This window comes from Schistocerca gregaria, chromosome 2 (assembly GCF_023897955.1).
Source record: "Schistocerca gregaria isolate iqSchGreg1 chromosome 2, iqSchGreg1.2, whole genome shotgun sequence".
In the NCBI taxonomy this organism is placed as follows: Eukaryota; Metazoa; Arthropoda; class Insecta; order Orthoptera; family Acrididae; genus Schistocerca; species Schistocerca gregaria.
Genome location: NC_064921.1, coordinates 692,965,969 through 692,986,666, shown reverse-complemented (window position 1 = coordinate 692,986,666; position 20,698 = coordinate 692,965,969). Strand labels below are relative to the sequence as shown.

The 20,698-nt window shown below is 40.9% G+C and overlaps 1 protein-coding gene across 6 annotated transcripts in view; it reads right to left on the bottom strand.

Annotated features, from left to right (window-relative positions):
• The window catches only part of LOC126334777 (agrin-like), an 884,963-nt gene that overhangs the window by 24,244 nt on the left and 840,021 nt on the right, over positions 1-20,698 (bottom strand). For all 6 annotated transcript variants that reach the window (XM_049997373.1, XM_049997372.1, XM_049997377.1 and 3 more), the window contains one exon: positions 13,900-14,025. In XM_049997373.1, coding sequence (XP_049853330.1) covers positions 13,937-14,025 — 89 coding nt within the window. In that variant the 3' untranslated portion in view covers positions 13,900-13,936. The remainder of the gene's footprint in view (positions 1-13,899; positions 14,026-20,698) is intronic.

Genomic DNA, 20,698 nt, shown 5'->3' with positions numbered 1-20,698 from the left:
ATTTAGTAATAGACAAGCAATAAATTAAAATATCACTTGTGGCATTGATAGTTCTGATGCCACAGCGTAGGTGCAAGCTCGTAGGTTGGCACTACGAGAGTGGATGAACTACGCCGACCACAGCGCCCTCTAGCCAACACTGTGGAGTTCAACGAGCACCACTCTGAAAGAATTTGTAGCATGCAGCTACCATATTTACACTGTCACAGAAGTGACAGTTCAGTGCATCAATCATTTCTGCGTAAGTTTTAGTCTCTGAGCAGGTGGTGGGGGAACAATTTTACAAGCACACGGTATAACAATGCACCCACATTGGCATGGAAAAAGGCAAGCCGCTCTGTACCTGGTATGTTGTATGTGGCGAAGTGTGCTGGGCGGCAGTGTATTCTGGCCAGCATTCAATGTCTGGATGGAGGCACGAAATAGTGGACACTGGTCCATCTGTTTCTTTACTGAACAGATCAACATATGACTTGCTTGGTTTGCCCCCACTTCGTCGTTCACATTCCATGGTGATTGCATTTATTGGACAGGAAATCTCAGTGCTCAGCATGTGTAGTTTGCAAGCCACATATGGTGCAACAACAGGTACAGTGTCTTTCCATGTGCTCCGCTCTAGTGATGCTATGAACATTTTTGGCATGGATGCGTTTGAACTTTTTGGCCTCTCAATTCAAGACAATGTACTCTGCATCAGTGCTAGTGACCATGCAGGCAGTGTTGCCGCATTATGCAATAACTTTACTGCACTCTTTTCTGATGGCCTTGGTTGTGCCACAGACTTTGCAGCACATGTTGAAGTTAAAGACAATGCCGTGCCTATTTCCCGGCATGCACGCCTGGCACCGCACACACTGCATGACACCATAGCTGCTGAACTCATGCATTTGCAAGACAGTGGTGTCATTGAACCTGTTTCTGCTTGACAATGGGCTGCACCTATAGTGTGTGTGAAGAAACCAAATGGTTGTCTCCGTATTTGTGCTGACTTTAAGTCTACAGTTCATCTCCAGACAGTGGTCATTACATTTCCCTTATCATGCCATGAAGACATTTTTGATAAGCTTGGTGCGGGAAAATTCTTTTGCACGATTGACTTGTGGGACACATACTTTCAACTTCCACTCAATGAACAGTCACAGCGCTATTTTGTAATCAACATCCACTTTGGTTTGTTCCAGTTTTGCCGACTTCCGTTTGGTAGTGCTTCAGCTCCCGCTATTTTTCAGGCTTACTTGCAGCAGTTGTGTGCCACTGTCCCTGGTTGTTCCAATTATCTGGATGACATAGTTGTGCCAGGTTGAACCCCTGATGAACATTTTCAGAACTTGCTTGCCTTATTTACTGTACTTTTGCAGGCAGGATTCAAGTGTAACAGAGATAGGTGCAATTTTTTTCAAACTGAGATTCATTATTTAGGACATATGATTAACGGACAGGGTATCCACCCCTCACTGTCATATCTCTGTGTGATTAGAGACTTGCCAACACCCAGGAACTTGAAAGAACTTCAGTCTGTGTTGGGAAAAATTGCATATTATGTTCATCTTATACCAAATGCAGCACAGATTGCAGCATCTTTGCATCACCTTAGGTGTCAGAACGTTCCTTTTGTGTGGTCTTAGAAATGTGACGTTGCTTTCCACAAGCTCAAATCTGCTTTGTTGAGTGATCACTGTTTGACTCTTTTCGATTCCTCCTAACCAGTTGTTTTGGCCTCCGATGTATCTTCTCACGGCTTCGGAGTGGTTCCCTCACACCGCATTAATTCTGTTGATCACCTGATCGCTTTTGCATCTAAGTTGCTCAGATCTGCCCAGCAAAACTATTCTCGAATTGAGAAAGAGGCTTTAGCTATTGTATATGGAATGACCAAGTTTCATGATTTTTTTGTACGGTCACAAGTTCTATTTGGTCACTGACCATAAGCCTTTGACGCCGTCGTTTCATCTGTCAAAGCCAGTTCCAGCCCAAACTGCACAAAAGTTGCAATGTTGGTACTTGTTTTTGTCTAACTACAATTACGAAATTTTGTTTCAGCCTACGGCCCAGCATGGCAATGCTGATGTTTTGTCTTGTCTACCTATGGGTCCTGACAATGAGTTTGATTCTTCCGAATTGTCATGCATGGTTATTCATTCGCAAGATAAGGAATTAGCTGATGGTTTTCTGGTGGTTTTTTGTCGCATTGCTCCCGCAATGGCCACTGAAGCTTCTTTGCAGATTGTTTTATGATTGCTTAGTACTGAATGGCCTCTGTCTTCTATGAAGATTAGTGATCCCCTTGTTCGACATTGCTTTGGGCAACGTCACAACTTGTCTGTATACCATGGTGTTATTTTGTTATGAACTGACACTGATCAGTCTCATGTGGTTGTACCTCATTTGTTGCAGTCAGAAGTACTCTGATTACTGCACTCCGGTGATTGGGGTGAAGTTTGGATGAAGCAATTAGCTTGCCGCCACTGCACTTGGGTTGGCATTGATAAACAAATTGAGAATTTGCTTGCTAATTGTTGCTCTTGTGCAGAGCACATCAATCTGCTTGCCACCAGCACTTCTTCTTTGCATGGCAGACTCCTACTGTGCCTTAGCAGCGCGTTCATATTGATTTTGCAGGTCCTTTCTGGGACACCCCCTGGTTGATAGTTATTGATGCTTACAGCAACTTTCCTTTTGTCTTCTACAACATCTGCCTGTACTATTTGGACTTTGACGTCTATTTTTTGCATTGAGGGCCTTTCTGAAGCTATTGTCTCTGGCAATGGCCACAAGTTTGTGTCCTCAGAGTTTGAAGCTTTCTGTGATGCTAATGGCATTTTCCATCTGACTTCAGCCCTGTTCCAACCCTAGTCGAATGGCGAGGCTGAACACTTTTTTCGTACATTTAAGTTGCAGATGAGCAAGTTGTGTGCCACGCACTCTCACAAGTGCACACTATGGACTTTCCTTGCTTCCTATCGCTCCCAATCGCCTGGCCCATTTTCCAGTGGAACTGCTACATGGCCACACCAATCGGTCACTCTTGCAGCTATTGCACTCACCGCTGCATGCTCCCACTGCTTCACCTAATTCTGGCTTGGAGCCGCATGCTTTGGTGTTCTGTCACATTTTTTATGATACGTAGAGTGGTGTATGTGAATACTGTCTGCAAAATATGTAATGAATACAGTTAGTAATAAAGCAGAAATAAATTAAAATGCCATGCCCCATGCACCAGTTTTACTCCATGAACAGCAACAAACTTTTTTCCTTTCATCATTTTGTGAAGTTCATTAATGAGAAAAGTTTTATTAAGTTCTGTAATAATGTGTAAAGTTTGTTGCCAGTCTCGCAGTGCTATCGATCTCAAATACTGAACGACTGAAATACAGGTGTTCTGGTGTTGTGGGCTACACTGCTTTTTCACCCCCATGCCTTTGATATGTGGGTGGTCTTACCCCACAGTGATTCTTTCCAGACAACAAATGATGTGTGTACCAAGTTTGGTTGAAATCGGTCCAGTGGTTTAGGAGGAGATATGAAACATGCACAGTTTTTATAATTTATATCTATATAGCTGGCAAACCACACTGGGTACAGGCAAGCATGCAAAGAGATTAATCTTCTGCTAGTTTTTTATGTTAAAAATCATGCTCTGACCAATTTAGTAATTACAGTGTTTTGGGGAATGTTGCACTTGGTTCTAATTCTATAAGGGTACTGTTGTTTCCTGCTATTTTATTGTTTTAATTTTTGAACATAATGTATGCTTTTTTAATGGTAGTTGAGCTTCATATTAAACAAAGTCATTTTTTGTTTATTTCCATAGAGCTGAAGATGGTTTGTAGTCCCTTGAAATGAATAATCAGCAAATTTTAGTTATATTTTATGTTGTTCAAGATGATTAAAATTTCTTAATTAATAAATCAGGTCACCCTCTGCTCCACCCAATAATATTACATTAACAAAAGAGAAAAGAAGCCCACTAAGGCTATAAAGAAAGGAATGATTCCTGTTAATCCAGCATGGTTCGAGAACTGTTGGTGAAATCAGTCATAGGGAATGCTTCAGATAAATCAAGATAACAGGGGAATTGGTGACTTACGGATCACCAACTCCACTAATTAGAATGCTCTAATCAGAATGTATAAAGGGAGCTGCAGCTTATGGTTGATTCAGTACATCAAACTGCACCTACCAATGGTGATAAATTATGTTGTCAAAATATTGTACCAAGACACAAAAAGCCAGGGGCATATCCAAGAGGATATAAAAAAACATGTGAAGTATTTAGAACAATATATTACCAGAATATTTTGGTAATGGGCTGTTACAATTAAACTACTATCTCTTCCTCCTTTTTGGAAAATGTATTTTCCATATGGCTTATTAGTGTAACTTGCAATTACTATTCTGATGAAGCTGTTCTTTCATTTTCACTGGTGTTATAAATAAAACACTTAAGTTGTGATACTACAGGAAATGATTCAGTAGGGCTTTTTTATAATATGGAAGTTAGAGAGAAGAAATTGAATTACTGAAGGCTCAAATGGCTCTGAGCACTATGAGACTTAACTGCTATGGTCATCAGTTCCCTCAAACTTAGAACTACTTAAACCTAATGAACCTAAGGACATCACACATATCCATGCCCGAGGCAAGATTCGAACCTGCGACTGGAGCGCATCTTGTGGTTCCAGACTGTTGCACCTAGAACCACTTGGCCACTCCAGCCGGCAATTACTGAAGGTTTTGAGCTGAAGAAAGAGGTACACTCAGATAGCTTTGCTGATACAAACATTGCCTGTGGAAGCCTAGGATCTCAGTTTGAGCAAATTTTAGAACAAAAATGAGAATAATATCTATTGGACAAAATTTTTCACTTCAGTAAATAATTTTGTGGTGATTTTCTAAATTCTAAGCATTTCTGAGTCTCACAGTCTGCCCTAGCAGTCAACTGTCCCCTCACTGTCATACCTAGATGCTCTCAAAAGCACCTACACCATAGTTGGCATTTACCAACACAAATGTCTTCCCCCCTTCCCCACTACTGCGGCCTGCCTCCTGGGGGTTCTGCTTGGAATTCCCATTGACGTGAAAGACAGACATTCTTCTGCATGTTCTAATGGTGAACGATCAATGCACCAAGTGTGAAAATGTCCCAGTTATTGTTTGTCAGCCAGTGCTTCTAATGAGGACCCAATGCTGCACAAGGACAAATGTGATGAGTCAGCCTTTTCCTTAGTGGCAGATAACTTGCAGGTACCACAATTACCAGAGTAGGCCCAGTTGCATTCCTGTAGTTTATGACTCATGCAACACATCATTTTTAGTATTCCCAAGTTTCTTTGGACAGTCCACCTTACAGTTGTGGAGGCCTTTAATTCCATATGCAATGACACACATAAGCACCCTGGGGGCACAGCTGCCATTGCTGACCCATCAGTTGAGCAGAGCTTCCATCCATCTCCCCAAATCTGATACTCAAGGGTAACTCCTACAGTTTTCCACCACGAGGCGATGTTTGCCATGTCCAGAATTATGAACAACACATAAAAGTTCACTCTCATCATTGCTAAACTTGAGCCTACTGTCATGTTGGATACTTGTGACATCATTGCTTCATGTCAGAGCTGAGTGTCCACATAGACTGCCCCATTTAGTTCACATGCATAGTTTTAAATTTACCTTCACATGCAACTTTCAGAGCTCATGTTGAATTTTTTAACATGTGTTAATCTTAGTGGAGGCTCCCACCTATGAATTTAATCACACTTCAGATTATTTTTACTCCATATGTTTTTGTTTAAACAATACATAATGGTTTGTCTGACTTAATACATAGCTTGTGGTACTGGAAATTCGGCCCCATACTTTTTCTTCACTTCACTTCAACACAAATTATATATACTCCATATGCTTTTGTTTAAACAATATATATTGGTTTGTCTGACTTAATACATAGCTTGTGGTACTGGAAATTTGTCCACATACTTTTTCTTCACCCCACTTGAACACGAATTACATATTACTTCTCACCTGCTCCTTCTGCTTCCCTTAAGTTCACTTGCTTAATAGTAGTGATGTGCATTGTGCAGTGAAACATTTATGGCACTCTATCATGTTTCCACACTAGTGACCCAGATTTCAAGCATCCTACATCTGCCACTCCCATTCCTTGCATGTTCCATGCAGTGTTCCTTCCCTGTTAAGTTACCCTTTGTGTCACTTTATGTTGCACCACAAGCTCCAAGTGGTGTTTAATTTCCACCCTCTGCCTGCATTCTTGTGAATGCCATGTACATTTTTTTCTTCTCTCCCAGTTAGATTCATTCCACACTCATGCCTGAGACGCACCTACATTGGGAAATGGTCCCTCTGAACAGACCCCTGAAATGTCATCTGAAATGGAGAGTGTTTTGTCTGATCAGATCCTTGAACACAGTCTGTCTAACCTGCTGGTACAGGCGGCCAATTTGAATCAGTTCCTCATCCAGTCTGAACAACTAAGGAGTGTCTCTCTGCCTCGGGCACAGTTGCCATTGCTGACCCATCAGTTGAGCAGAGACTCCATCCATCCCCCCAAATCTGATACTCATGGGCAACACCTACAGTTTTCCTCCACCAGGTGATCCTTGCCATGTCCAGGATTATGAGGAACACATTAAAGTTCACCCTTATCATTACTAAACTTGAGCCCACTGACACAGCGGATGCTTGTGACATCATCACCAACCCTCTGTAGTCTGGTAGTTACAGTAAATTTAAAAGAGCACCTAATCACATGATTGGTGACATCTGAAATGCAGCACTCCTGGGCACTATTTTCTTTGGAGAAGTGTTTTGACATGAGGCCCACCCATAACATACCTTCTTGCCTTAACCAAATCCCATGTCTTACCCGACAAGTTTTTATTCCAAAACTGGTATTCTCGCTTGCCTGCTGTGGTCCCTAAGTCACTCACCATGCAAGGCTCTACCAACATTGACATCACCATCGTAATAGCAGACTGAGTGTTTTGAGTCCTTTGACACCCCACCCAGTGGCAGCCACCATCTAGTGCCCCTACCTCTTGCATCCTACTCTGGCCCCTTCTGCTACCATGGCAACAAGTCCGGCAGCCCCTAAGAAGTGCAACCAGCAGCAGCATCCCTACAGCCCTTGTCCCAGGATGCACAGTTAGACCCAATGTAAACCTTTGTGCATTTGAGCAGTGAGATGGTAAACTTGACCACTACTCTTGCTCGTTTTCACCTGATCACTTCTGTGTGCCCGTCTCTCCTGCGCCCTTCCCACATGACCCAAGGTCGCTATCCACATGGCTCAAGTGAATTCTCCATCTCCTTCCATGGTGAACATCAGCTTGCATGTCCATGCAAACACCCCCCTCCCCCCCACCCATCTAACAAGCTGTAGGACCAGGTGTTGGTACTATGAACACTTCGGCAGTGATGCCCCCAATGGCAGGCTGCTGTGCTCATGGCACGCAAACACAGTCAGCAACTGCAGTAGGTATGCCCGTTAGCTCAACCACTCCCCAGGGTCTGTACACACTTGACAGCCAAAACCCCTCCTCACCCATCTCCTCATCATTGACACAAGCTTGGACCTCTCCATCTTCTCACACAAATATTTGCTCTTGCTTGACCCTCCATCCCTTTTCCCCCTCACCACTGCAAATGTTTCCATCATCAATAATAACTGTCTTCACACCTGATGCTTTGATTTTGGCCTCAGTACAGAGTTTCTTTGGACCTTCAGCATGGCGGATGTCACCATCCCAATCCTCCGCACAGATTTCATCTCCCATTTCAACCTTCTCCCCACCCTGACACAGCGTTGTCTAATCAATGGTGCATCAGATCTCTTCATCCCAAATTCCGACCTCGTCTTCTGGCTCTACCATGTCCCTTGCACATACTTGTAGCTCCAAAGACTACATCCATCCTACCTCACCCCCACTCCCCCTTCCCACCTTCTGTAAATCAGCTTTCAACCACCTGCTTTATCTGGCACACCCCTGCATACATTGCCCTCTTCTAGGAACATTTCTTCTGGCCCAGCATCCAAAGGAACTGTCATACTTGCACTCATGCATACGTACCATGCTGCCACATTTATGCACTTGTTGCCTCATTTCACCTTGTCAAGCACCAGTTCTTCAATGTTCACATCTATATTGTCAGCTCCCTGCCATCCCCAGATGGCTGCCATGATCTTCTCACAATAATAGACTGGTTTACGCATTGGCCAGAAGCCATCCATTCCAGATACCTGATATGAAACAAGTTTCATGTTTCAGCTGCCTCAGCCATGAGACAGCAAGTGTCAATTTACTACCTGTTTGTTCAGAACCCTCTCTGGGACTTGCAATACCCTCATTCATTTTACTACCAGCTACCACCATGCAGCTAATCACATTGTGGAGTGTTTTCATCATACACTAAAGTCCTCCCTTACCTGCTATGGTGTAAAATGGTCTGCTGGAGTGCCACTGGTCTCGTTGTGTTTGCAGATGGCCCACAAGACCAACTTTGAGGCATCCACTGATGACCTGGTATACAGGCAGGCTTAGCCCTACTGAGTGACTTTATCATGCTGCCACCTCTCTCCACTCCCACCTATGTCCCAGGTTACTTTCAGCCACTTCAAGACTATATGGACAGCTATGACTGTCACCTCCATGCTGCCGGAACCCAGACACAGCCACCTTGTCTCCCTTCACTTTCCTTCCCACTCCCTCTTCTCAGCATGTGGAGCTCCACACTCACATGGCACCTGATGCCGAGCATGATGCCTCACTACCTGAGTCACAGCAGCCCCATAGCACTTGCCACAACTCAAAATGCAGCCTCCAGCATCCTGGAGTCGATGTTATACTCCATCACAGTGCCAGCATCTCTCTAGGGCATCTGACAGATGGCAGCAAGAGTAACAGTAGCACTGGCTGGCATCTACAAACTCCAGAGCATGCTATGTCACACATGCCATCTGTCTGTGTGTAGCTATCTGTACACCACCTTCCTAAGTGCCCGCCCCCGCCACATGCCCTGTTGAGGCTGTGCCATATTGCAGTTACATTGGCTGCGCAATGCCCCTACTGTACCTGTTGTTGTGCACTGCAGCACTTTCTTTCCTGAGTTACGGCCACAGTCCAGCACATCATCCTGTCAGTTACTCATCATGTGTTCCAGACCACTGTCCATTGGAATGCACAGCACACACCACCGGGCTACCTACCCCCACATCCCACTCACTTGTTGTCTGCGGGAGCTGCCTACTGCTGTTGTATGCCATAGTCACCACCACATGACCCCAACTGATGGCAGCATCTGGATGTTTTCCTCCATTACATGCATCACTAGCATGCACAGCTGTCAACGTGTTGACTGTCAGGTGCCGTGGACCTGCCTATCACCTGCCTGCCTTTTTCATACACCACTGTCGTCATCACACGACTCCAACTGCTGACAGGGGCCAGCTGTTTTTCCACCACGGCATGCTGTGCCATCACTCCCTGATGTCAACACAGCATCTGTCAGGTCATGGATCTCAATTATTGCCTGCCCCTGCTGCTCATCTGTTGCCTCCACACCCCGTCACCATTGATGATGCTCATTGCCATTGCATCCCCACCCCAGAGCTCTATGTACAGGAGCTGCAATTGATGTTGTTACCATGAAATCTTTCTGGCACAGAAGGTGGGGGGGGGGGGCGGGGGGGGGGCGGGGGGGTTGGGCAGTTGTACAAGGTCAAAGAATTGTGTGGCGCTTCTCTAAATTCTTAAATTTCATGAGACTCACAGTCTCCTGTGGTGGACGAATCTCCCATTGCAGTTATACCTAGATGCTCTCCAGAGTTGCTACACCATAGTGGGCACCTAACAAGACGAATGTCTTCCCCCACCCCCCTGCCACTACTGTGATGTGCCTACAGAGGCATCTGCTTGGAATCCGCATCAGCAAGCAGTGCAGCCATTCTTCCATATGGTGTAATGGTGAATGGTTGATGCACCACGTGCATGAATGCTCAGCTTTTGATTTAGCAACCAATGCTTCTAATGAGGTGCTGGGTGACACACAATGACTATTCGAGGAAAAATCTGGTGAGTTGACCATGTGCATGACTTACTGGCTGTCTGCTTGCAGGTGCCACAGCTATCTGAGTAGGACCCATTGAACTCCTGCAGTTTATGGCTCATGCACTGCATCCTCTTCACTATTCCTGAGCTGCTTTGAACAGCTTGCCCTCTAATTCCAGAGGCCATAAATTCCACACACAGCAACACACAAAAGTGTCCTGTAAAATGTATTGTTTCGTGCCAGTACCAAGTATCCATGTGGACCGTCATGTGTAGTTATCACTCCGTTTAGAATGTACCTGCACATATAGTGGCACCCAGTCACTGTATCTCTTTTATTTTAATTTGTTGTTTCCATGGTCTCTATCAGCGATGATCCTTTAGTGTTTATCTTAAATTATTTTCTAATGTGTGTTAATCTTAGTGAAGGCTCCCTAAATGCCAGAACTGATGAACTAAGAACCTTAGCTGTGCAAATCACACCTTAAATTTATTTAATATCATTTTTACTGCATATGTCCTTGTTTCAACAATGCCTGGTAGCTTGTCTGACATAATACATAGCTTGTATTATCAAAAATGCATCTCCGTACCTATTCTTTGTGTCACTGGAACACACACGCCATATTACTTTTCACCTTCTCCTTCCAGTTGCTTTAAGTTCCCTCGCTCGATAGCGGTGATGTGCATTGTGCAGTGAAACACTTATGGTGCCCCACTGCGTTTTCACAATTGCTTGCTGTGTGATATTACACATAATTATAAAGTAATTAGATAGATAAAAAATCTATTCACCAAGGGGTGGCAGGAGAAACACATGCAAAGGTACTGAAATTTGCAAACTTTCTGAGCCAGTGGCTCCTTCCTTCTGGCACATGGGTTCAAGGGGTTAAGAAGAGGGGTGAAAGCAAAGGACTAGTGAGGTTTAGCAAATGGGGAGAGTGCAAAATGTCACCCTGAACCCCAAGTTAGGGGAGATTTACCAGACAGAACGAGAATGAAAGACTGATTATTGGGGACTGCACCATGCAAGATTTGAAAACCTGAGAGCTTACAGATGGAAGATAGGGTAATATGCAAGACAGAAATTACTATCTGAACATCATGCACAAGTTCATAAGAGTGGAAAGCTAAGTGCATTGTATGTGGTAGAATTGGGGGTGGGATAAAGAGACTGGCCAGAAAATTGAAGACATAGAAACCTGCAATGGGAGTGAAGAAAGGAATAGTTACTGAAAAGAAATACTGAGACTGAATAAATTCAAGTAAATGAAAGCCAGTTGGGTGGCAAGAACCAAGGGCATATTTTAATGCCAGTTCTCACCTGTGGAGTTCAGGGAAACTGAAATCTGGGAGAAGAATCCAGATGGAACGTGTGGTGTAACAGGCAGTGAAGTCATGCCTGTCATGTTGTAGATCATATTCTACAATAAGATGTCACTTCAGCTCTCACAGGTAGTAATTACCCCAAAAGGATAATTCAAAAGCAAATTTTTCGGATCATCACATAAAGTCCTAGTAGTGCTGATCCCTCCGAGAAACAGCTTAGGAATACACTTCTCATCATTTAGTTTTATCCTGGTCTTGAATGTGTTAATCAGCTACTTTGACAATGCTATGTCTTCCTAAGATCATGCCCTGAAATGAGGTCCTTTCTGTCCGAAATTTTGTCCACCACACCTAGAATAGCTTTCTGTTGCTCTCCCAATCACCACAATATCCTTGTCTGATCCTATGCTCCTTCTGTACCCATTTGCCTCCTCTGTGGCTCCTACAGCTGTCACTGGCCTCACTGTAAGACTTGCACTCTTCTACCACCACTTATACCAGTCCTATAACTGGTAAAACATATACATAACTGGTAAAACATATACAATTAATGGGAAAGCCACCTGTGAATTGACATATATTGTATACCAGCTGTTATTTGAACACTGTTGGGCCTTTTGACTTGGAATGACTGCCAACAAATTATCAATTAGGATGAACTGGCATGAGCAGAGGGTGTGTACTGCCACACACAATATCCTGTTGCAGAGCATGCTCTACAGCAAGACAGATGTGACCTCAGTGCCTGTTTCACCACATTGCCATCTCGATTCTTCATCCAGACACCATTTTATCAGAAACTTGCAGGTGGGAACTGGCATTACAACACATCCTTGGTTCTTGACACCCACCTGGCCTTAATTTGCTTTAATTTCTTCGGTCTCAGCTGTTCTGCTCAGTAACTATTTCTTTCTTCTCTACCATTTTAATTTTCTATATCTTCTGTTTTCTGACCAGTCTATTTTTCCCAGCCCCCACCTCTACCACGTACAATGTCTGCTCTTATTAACTCATTCACGATACTTCGTCAGTAATATCTGTCTTGCATATTACCCTAAATTCCACCTTTAAGGTCCCACATTTTCAAATTTCTTATGGTGCAGTCCCATCTTTTGTTCTCATCCCATCTGGTAAGTCTTCCCTGACCTGGGTTCAGGGTGACTTCTCCTAACTCAGCCTCCCCCCTTTTCTTAAACCTGAGTAGCCCTTTTCCTTCACCCCTATTCCTTGAACCCATCTTCCAGAAGGAGCCACTGCCTCTGAAGGCTTACAAATTTCAATTCCACCAAGTTTTCTCCTATGGCCACCTGATGAATAGATATTTTATCTATCCAATTAAATTATACTTTCAAAAAATTATTATTTTCATTAATATAGATACTGTATATTTGTTCTGTGATAGCTAAGTTTAGAAAAGCATGTAGAAATGGCAGGAAATTGCTTCAATTTAAGTGTTTTGCCAGAAGCAAAAAATCATGTTAACATTGAAGTGCAAAGTCATTGATGGAATATAAGTAATGGAAGAAGTGAAGATAACACCTTACCTCATAAGTGAGGTGCTGTGTGGTTGGTAGGCAAAAAAAAAAGCTGATAATATTGCTAAGGTTTCAGATGATGTACTTCTTCAGAATTACGTAGCACAGGGCATATATATATATATATTTGTAAACTAATGTCTGCTTGTGTGTGTGTGTGTGTGTGTGTGTGTGTGTGTGTGTGTGTGTGTGTGCGTGAGTGTATACCTGTCCTTTTTTCCCCCTAAGGTAAGTCTTTCCGCTCCCGGGATTGGAATGACTCCTTACCCTATCCCTTAAAATCCACATCCTTTCGTCTTTCCCTCTCCTTCCCTCGTTCCTGAAGACGCAACCGTTGGTTACGAAAGCTTGAATTTAGCGTGTATGTTTGTGTGTCTATCGACCTGCCAGCGCTCTTGTTTGGTAAGTCACATCATCTTAACACACACACACACACACACCCATGCCCAAGGGAGGACTCGAACCTCCGGCGAGAGCGGCCATGAAGTCTGTGACAGGGCGCCTCAAACTGCACAGCCACTCCGCACCGCTGTTCCATCCTACACTTTTTACTGTTGTTAATTATTGTGATTACTGTGGAAGTTTTTCTGGTGAAATCTAGATTTCATTTCATTGAACAGAATCATATAATGTCTAAGCATACACACAACTATGCAAATTATCATGAGGTTCTGTCAGATGGAGATATACAACATAGGTTTTGTGAGATCTTGGTTGGACCTGATAGTCATTGAAATACAGTGATTGCTGTAAATAATACTAGCTTGGTAACAGCTGTGATCACGAACAAATAAAAATTTTATATTTACTTATAAAAACATCCTGATGCAGCAAAATGACTGCTTCTAAGATACAGGACTTACTCACCATTTAAAATATTGACATGTTTAATGTCTTAAAAAAGTGTTTTGTTCCACGCAATGATTCATTTTTATCATTTTATAAATAATATGTGACTACCAGGTACTCACTTTTTAATTATATTTCTCTAAATGGAATACATGGAATTCAGGCTTGTCCCCTTATCATCTGCAATATGTCCATTACAGCTCGTTTACCTGACTTCAAGTTCTCAAAGTTGTCCATCACATCATCTGCTGTGAAGTGCACAAAGTAATCACTTATTAGTTAATGCATTATTATTTGGTAATTATACAGCATAGGATATGAAATTCCATTCAGTGGCAACTGGATAACTTAGCTAGCATATTTCTCTAGAGAAGACTTAGATGTCATGATTTTGTATGCCATCATCAATTACTTGTTTCAAAAAATTTCAATTCTGAGAATAAATACTGTACTAAAGGCTGATTTCCCTATTACAAATGTTAATACTGGTACAGTAAATGCTGCTAAACTCGATTAGGCATTCTAGAGTCAACCATTCGGGAAGAATAATGCTTTGATATTCCAGAATTTAATAGTGTGTATCTTGGTGAGGATAGCTGAAACAGCATTATGTTTTGAACCATCTTTTCAATTAAATTTCAAATAGCTAAAAACAAACTACAGCACATGCTCATTTAAAAATGATATCCCCGTAAAATTCATATTCATAGTCGCCATTTTTAATTTAAAATCATTTTATATAAGTAATTAGTTAAATAATTCATTAATTGTTACTTTGTAGGGTAAAGTTGATCATGCCAAGAACAACTGAAAAACAAAAGTGCCTAGGATGAAATAAAATGTATGACATAAAATATTTGCTGTCAGCAGTTGAAGCAGTGAAATCAGGTCATATGAGTATCAGAAGGGCTTCCTGTGAATATGGTGTACTATATGATACACTCAATGACAGAGCTAATAAAAGGCGTTCTTAAAGTTATGGGTGGCAAACAATGTTAACTTGTGATGAAGAACTATATTTAGCAGAGGGTATAACGACAGTTGCTGCATGGGAATTTCCTATGACAAAGGAAGACATTTGTGACATAGTTCAAGACTACTTAAATATTGAAGGAAAGATTGAACCCAGATTTATAAATAGCAGATCAGGAAACGAAAAGGTAAATATATTCATGCAGTGGAATAAAATATTAACAGGCCAATGATATGAGAATGTAAAAAGATCAAAATGTGCCATGGCAAGAGAGATAATGAGGGACTATTTTATCAACCTAAATAAATCCCAGCAAGATGTGCCACCATACAGCACATTTAACTTTGATGAAGCCAATTTTACCAATAATCTGGGAGTCAACAGAGTTGCGATAAAATGTGATGTAAAACATGTGAAGCCTATTACAGACTCTTGTAAATCAAGCACGAGTCTCATGATCTGTGTATCAGCTGATGGAGCAGTCCTTCTGCCTTAGATATAAGGCAAAACGTATTAAACCAGGATGGTGTGAAGAAGGTGGGAGAGGAGCAGTCTTCAAATGAAATGCTAATGGTTGGTTCAACCTTCAAATGTTACTGATTAGTTCGGGAAACTTTTGCTCCCGCATCTAAGAAAATTAACTGGGCATACAATTGTAATCAGTGACAGTATGTTCAGTCATTTGTCTTTGGAGGTGTTGAACTTTGTAAAGAAAATGACATATCTTTCATTTTACTACCTCCAAACTCAACACATCTCTGTCAACCTTTGTATGTTGCATATTTCACACCTCTGAAGAGAGCTTGGAGGAAGATGTTAATCAATGGAAGAGCAAGAACAGAGGGCTTATCCACAAAAGTGCTTTTACGGCTGTCCTGTGTGAAGCCTTCGAGGAGTTTCGTCTGAAGTTTGCAACAAATATGAAGGTGGGGTTTATGGACTCTGTGATGTACCCATTCAATCCTGAAAAAGTCTGTGGGGAAATTCCAACCTTAGATGACAGAAGGTCCAGTGAATCATCCTGGGCTAATGCCTTCACCATTCATCTACAGAGAGCTTGCGTTGGAGAAACTGTGCCATTGGCTAGGAGGAAAGGAAAAAGAGTATCCCTTTCACCTGGGAAAGGTATCTGCATTGAAAATATTTGCTGCAGTGAGGAAAAAGATGATACAGAGGTAGGCAGGAGGAAAGACTTGCTTGATGGAATTAATAACCAGAGTGGGTCCTCGGAAGAAAATTGTAACAGAGATTGTATTTCTCTCAGTGAAGATGAAAAAATGCAAGCAGACAGGTCTAATATTGAGAGTGGTTCCACAGAAAGAAATATTTACACAATAAGAGATATTATTCTAGTTGATCTGGAAGACAATAGTGGAAATTATAAATTTTTTTGTTGGGAAAATTATTGGTATCAATGATAAAGTAGAGGCCCGCACAATCAGTATCACGAGGAGAAGGATCACTCACAAAGAAATTTATTTTGTCTTTCCTCAAGCTGCTGATGAACCTTCTATGGAGCATGTTGAAATTGTAACAAAAGTAAGAGGTTGAGATATCAGGCGAGGTCGATATGTATTAATGCCAGTTGTGGATATTACACATATCAGTTAATATATTGAAAGTTTTACAGTGGTGAAACAGCATTATTTGTTTGTTATAGGCTATGTCCTGCTAAGAACACTATTTGCATGGACACTAAATAAGTCTGAAGTTATTTTAATGTTTCCTGCAGTTTGTAATTAATATTATTAATAACTATAATTAGTTAATAAAGATTTCTAGTGACTCTTATTTTGTATTTGTTCCATCTTCATTTTTTCAAATGTAAAACAGAGATCGACTGTACTGTCATAAACTTCCAAAGTCAGTTTTTATGTTATTTCAATGGTGGTCAACTTTGGCAGCCTGCTATGCTACAGCTGATCAGTGTTGTATCAATTTATATGCATCAATGTGCACTTAATTTTTATTGTGATATGAAATAAGAAGGATAGGAGATTCTAAATTATATTTTCCACAATTTAATTAGTTACCAAAAGAATGATAATTTAAAAGAAAGTCATAAATTTTGATTGACTTTAGCAGCACATACAGGACTCATATACTGAAGTTAATATGGATGTTTGTGAGTGAAATAAGATCTTAATTATTTTATAACAAAAGCATAAAGAGAAACAAAATACTTTCACTTGATAGAACCATTGGCATAAATTGACAGCAAACTGTATGTGATGGTTCTCTTGTTCTTTTTGCACTGGGAACTTCATCACTGAACTCTGTTTTGCGTAAGCATTCCTGCAGTCGTCTACTGTATTCTGTATAGAGCTCTTAACCAGTGACAGCTAGCCATAACAACACAACCAGACCATCCTCGCTTACAGTCCTGATCTGGCATATAGTGATTTTGATTTTTCATAGAAATGAAGAAGCTTGTCTTGACTCCCACAAGTTACCAGTCAAACTGTGAAGTATACCAGTGAAATCAATCTATGGTCAGTAGACATACATTATATATGTTCTACCTGAACAGGTACAACACACAATGCTGCCTTCACAGATATCACCACAATAATAGGTATTAAATCCCACATAGAACATTGAATTAGGCCAGTTGTCTGAAGAATGGATATCTTCTGCAAAATGTTAATATACAGACAAGTAGTTGACTTCTCCATTCTGCCTGTAATAACTATCCTTTATAAGTGCATCCCTATTGTCTCTTCCAAAAATGTTTACCTTAGCATTTTACATCTATATTCTGCAAATGACTATGAAGTGCTTGGCAGAGGGTACGTCGAATAGTACCAGTTATCAGGCCTTTTTTCCATTCCATTTACATAAGGAACACAGGAAGAAAGAATACTCGAAAGCCTCTGCACGAGCTCTAGTTAGTCTAAGCTTGTCTTTGTGCCCTCTATGGAAATAATATGTAAGTGGTTGTAGTATTTTCCTAGATTCACCACCTAAAGTTGGTTCTAGACACTTAATAAGTAGGTTTTAAAAGGACAGTTTGCATTATCCTTCAGGTCTGTGCCAGTTCACTTCTTTCAGCACTGTGATAGTCTCTCATGGGTCAAACAAACATGTGACCATTTGTTGTGCCCTTCTTTGCAATCTGGTCAATATTCTGTGTTAGTCTTTTCTGGTATGGGCCCCATACATTTGATGACTATTCTAGGATGGGCTGTATGAGTGTTTTTTTCATAATCTCCTTTGCAGACTGATTGCATTTTCCTAGCATTCTACCAATGAACTGCAGTATGCCAACTGCTTTACTTACAACTGAGATTATATTATGTGGTTGTTCCATTTCACATATGTAAAAATTATTACTTCCTGGTATTTGTATGAGCTGGACAATTCCAGCTGTGAGTCATTCATATTATGATCATAGGATACTGTGCATTTTCATTCTGAAAATGATCTTACAGGATCACATTATTTCAATGTGAAAACTGTAATAGGACTCACATGATACGGTAATGTCTCATTATTTTGTACACAGATATACAGTACTAAAGGGATAAGTAATGCTTAGAGCCCATAGATCACTCATTCTATGAAAGCGTGATAAAAATTTTCAGGAGGTATGGTTGAACAACCTGAAAATACAGGGTGTCACATATATGTGGAGCTAACCTTTTAAGAAAAAAGCTGTTGGATAAATGGAAATGTAAGGTCAACTAGCATGAACTGGAAGAGGGAGGAAAAACCAGTGAGTGTCTGCTACCAACATGGCCACCAGTTTGGAAGTTGTCGCCTTGGATGAAACTTTTTCATAAGAAAAGGGGATCAGGTGACATATGAAGCAGACAGTGGAATTCTGTGAGAAAAACAAAGTTGGCTTTCCCATGAACATAACTTTATTCATTCTAGAGTTATAAAGTCATGACATGTTTCTTCCTTACAGTTTACATAAAAGCTGATGATGTTAACACAAGCTGAACGCATTGAGATCATCGATGTTATTTCAAAGGATTTCAACCAGTGCCACCCAGACAGACACCCCATTACTCAAAATGCTGTAGAGCAACGTCTTGAGAAATTCTGTGAAACTGGCTCTGTAGTCGACAGTCCAAAAGCTGGACCATTGAAAAGGCAATGGATAAAGCAGTTTCAACAGTTTTCCATGGGATCCCAGGGTGCAGTACTCATTTCATCTCACAGGAAACTGGATCATCCATACATCAATGAGAATTTTGGTAACCTTAAAAATGCAAATTATGTTACAACATTTAACTGATAGTAATTGAAACTGTCAGAATCACTTTGCTGAATGGGTGACGTGTAAGCTGGATAAAAACTGTCATTTCCCCTATGATACACTGTTTACAGGTTAAGCTAATTTCTGTGTGAATGGAGAGGTAAATAAATAGATTCACGGGTACTGGTTAGGTGTCAGGCTTCATAGGATGGATCCATGACAGAGAGTTGGTGCACTGAAAGCTAAAGTGTGGAGTGGAATATGTAATGCAGGAGTAAATCTAATACAGGTTACTGAATAAGAAAATAGAAATGTGGAAGCTAATACGAACAGCATAATGAATGTATTATCATAGCCAAGATAGAGACAAAGTCAACAGCCACCACAGTAGTACAAGTTCATATATTTATTAGCTCTGCAGATAATGACGAGATTGGCATAATGTATGGTGAGATAAATTAAATTACTCAGATAGTTGTGGAGGCAACAGAAATATGGTAGCAGGAAAAGGAAGAGATGGAAAAACAGTAAGAGAACATGTTCATTACTTATTGGTATTTTGAGCTACAGATTAAAACTGAAAAAATTCAAAATGGTATCAAATGAAGGAGATAGGACCTGGTTGAGTGAAAGCAACCAGAGGTTGCTTAGTGTTTCAGATGGTGCTATAGCGGGACTTTGAATTTCGCCGCACTACACTAATTCCCTCAGATATAAATTATACTATCGCAGCTGTACGAACGCTCGATGCAGAAAAAATATATAAGAAAATGAAGGTACTAAAATTGTAACTCTCTTTGTTTTTCTACCCACTTTTGTCTTTGAGAGTGGAAGTTTAACTTACTTATTAGCTAGTCGTGGCCGTATTAAGACAAAAAAACTCATTGTGGAAGTTGGTATGAAATTTGGAGGATGGAAGTAGCAACGTAAAATAAATTGTATTCAATGCCAAGATGATTTTGATTTGTATAAATTAGTGATTCCTGAACAATTGCAAAATTTCAGAGCAGCTATGACGTTTCATGCAGAAATGAAACAGGAAATTTTTGGAGAACAAGACCTGGATGCCGCGCGAGAGAAGACATGTTAACATGGTAAAGAATGAACTCTTATCTACGCCATTTCCCCCTGTTAATCACATTTTGTTGTTCTCTGTTCTCTTTCAAATAATTTTTGTAGTGGAAATTGGTTTGACTTTTGCTCAGAAACGCCACAAGGACCACCACAACAATAGCTTTTCCGAATCATGAAGTCCAATAACTTTTCTGTAATACGAAGTCCGACTTGCATTTCATTCTTTCCCTTTTTCACGGTCATTAACGATTTCAATAACCCCTTTTTATTCACGATTTCTTCCCACATTTTCAACCTTTTCTTTTTTTCTCTTTTTCTTTTTTTACTAACCACTACAGTGCTTTAGGCAGCATTTGACTGACACGGGGGAAAGAAATTCATTAGAAAAAGTATTGTTGCTTTGAAAGCTGAAACAGACAAAGGCAGTGAAGGATCACATAGGAAAAATGACATGGCCTATTAGAAATCCTTGAATACCTAAAGAGACATCAAATGTAAATGGCAAAAGAACAAAATATAAAAATGCAGCATATGAAGCAGGTCAAAGGGCATTTTCAGTCTAACAAATTAGATTGACAGAAAGTGCAAACACAATATGCAGGAACCAGTAGGGGACAAATACAAGGCTGTAGAAGCAAACATAAGTAAGAAAATTAAAAAGACCTTTAGA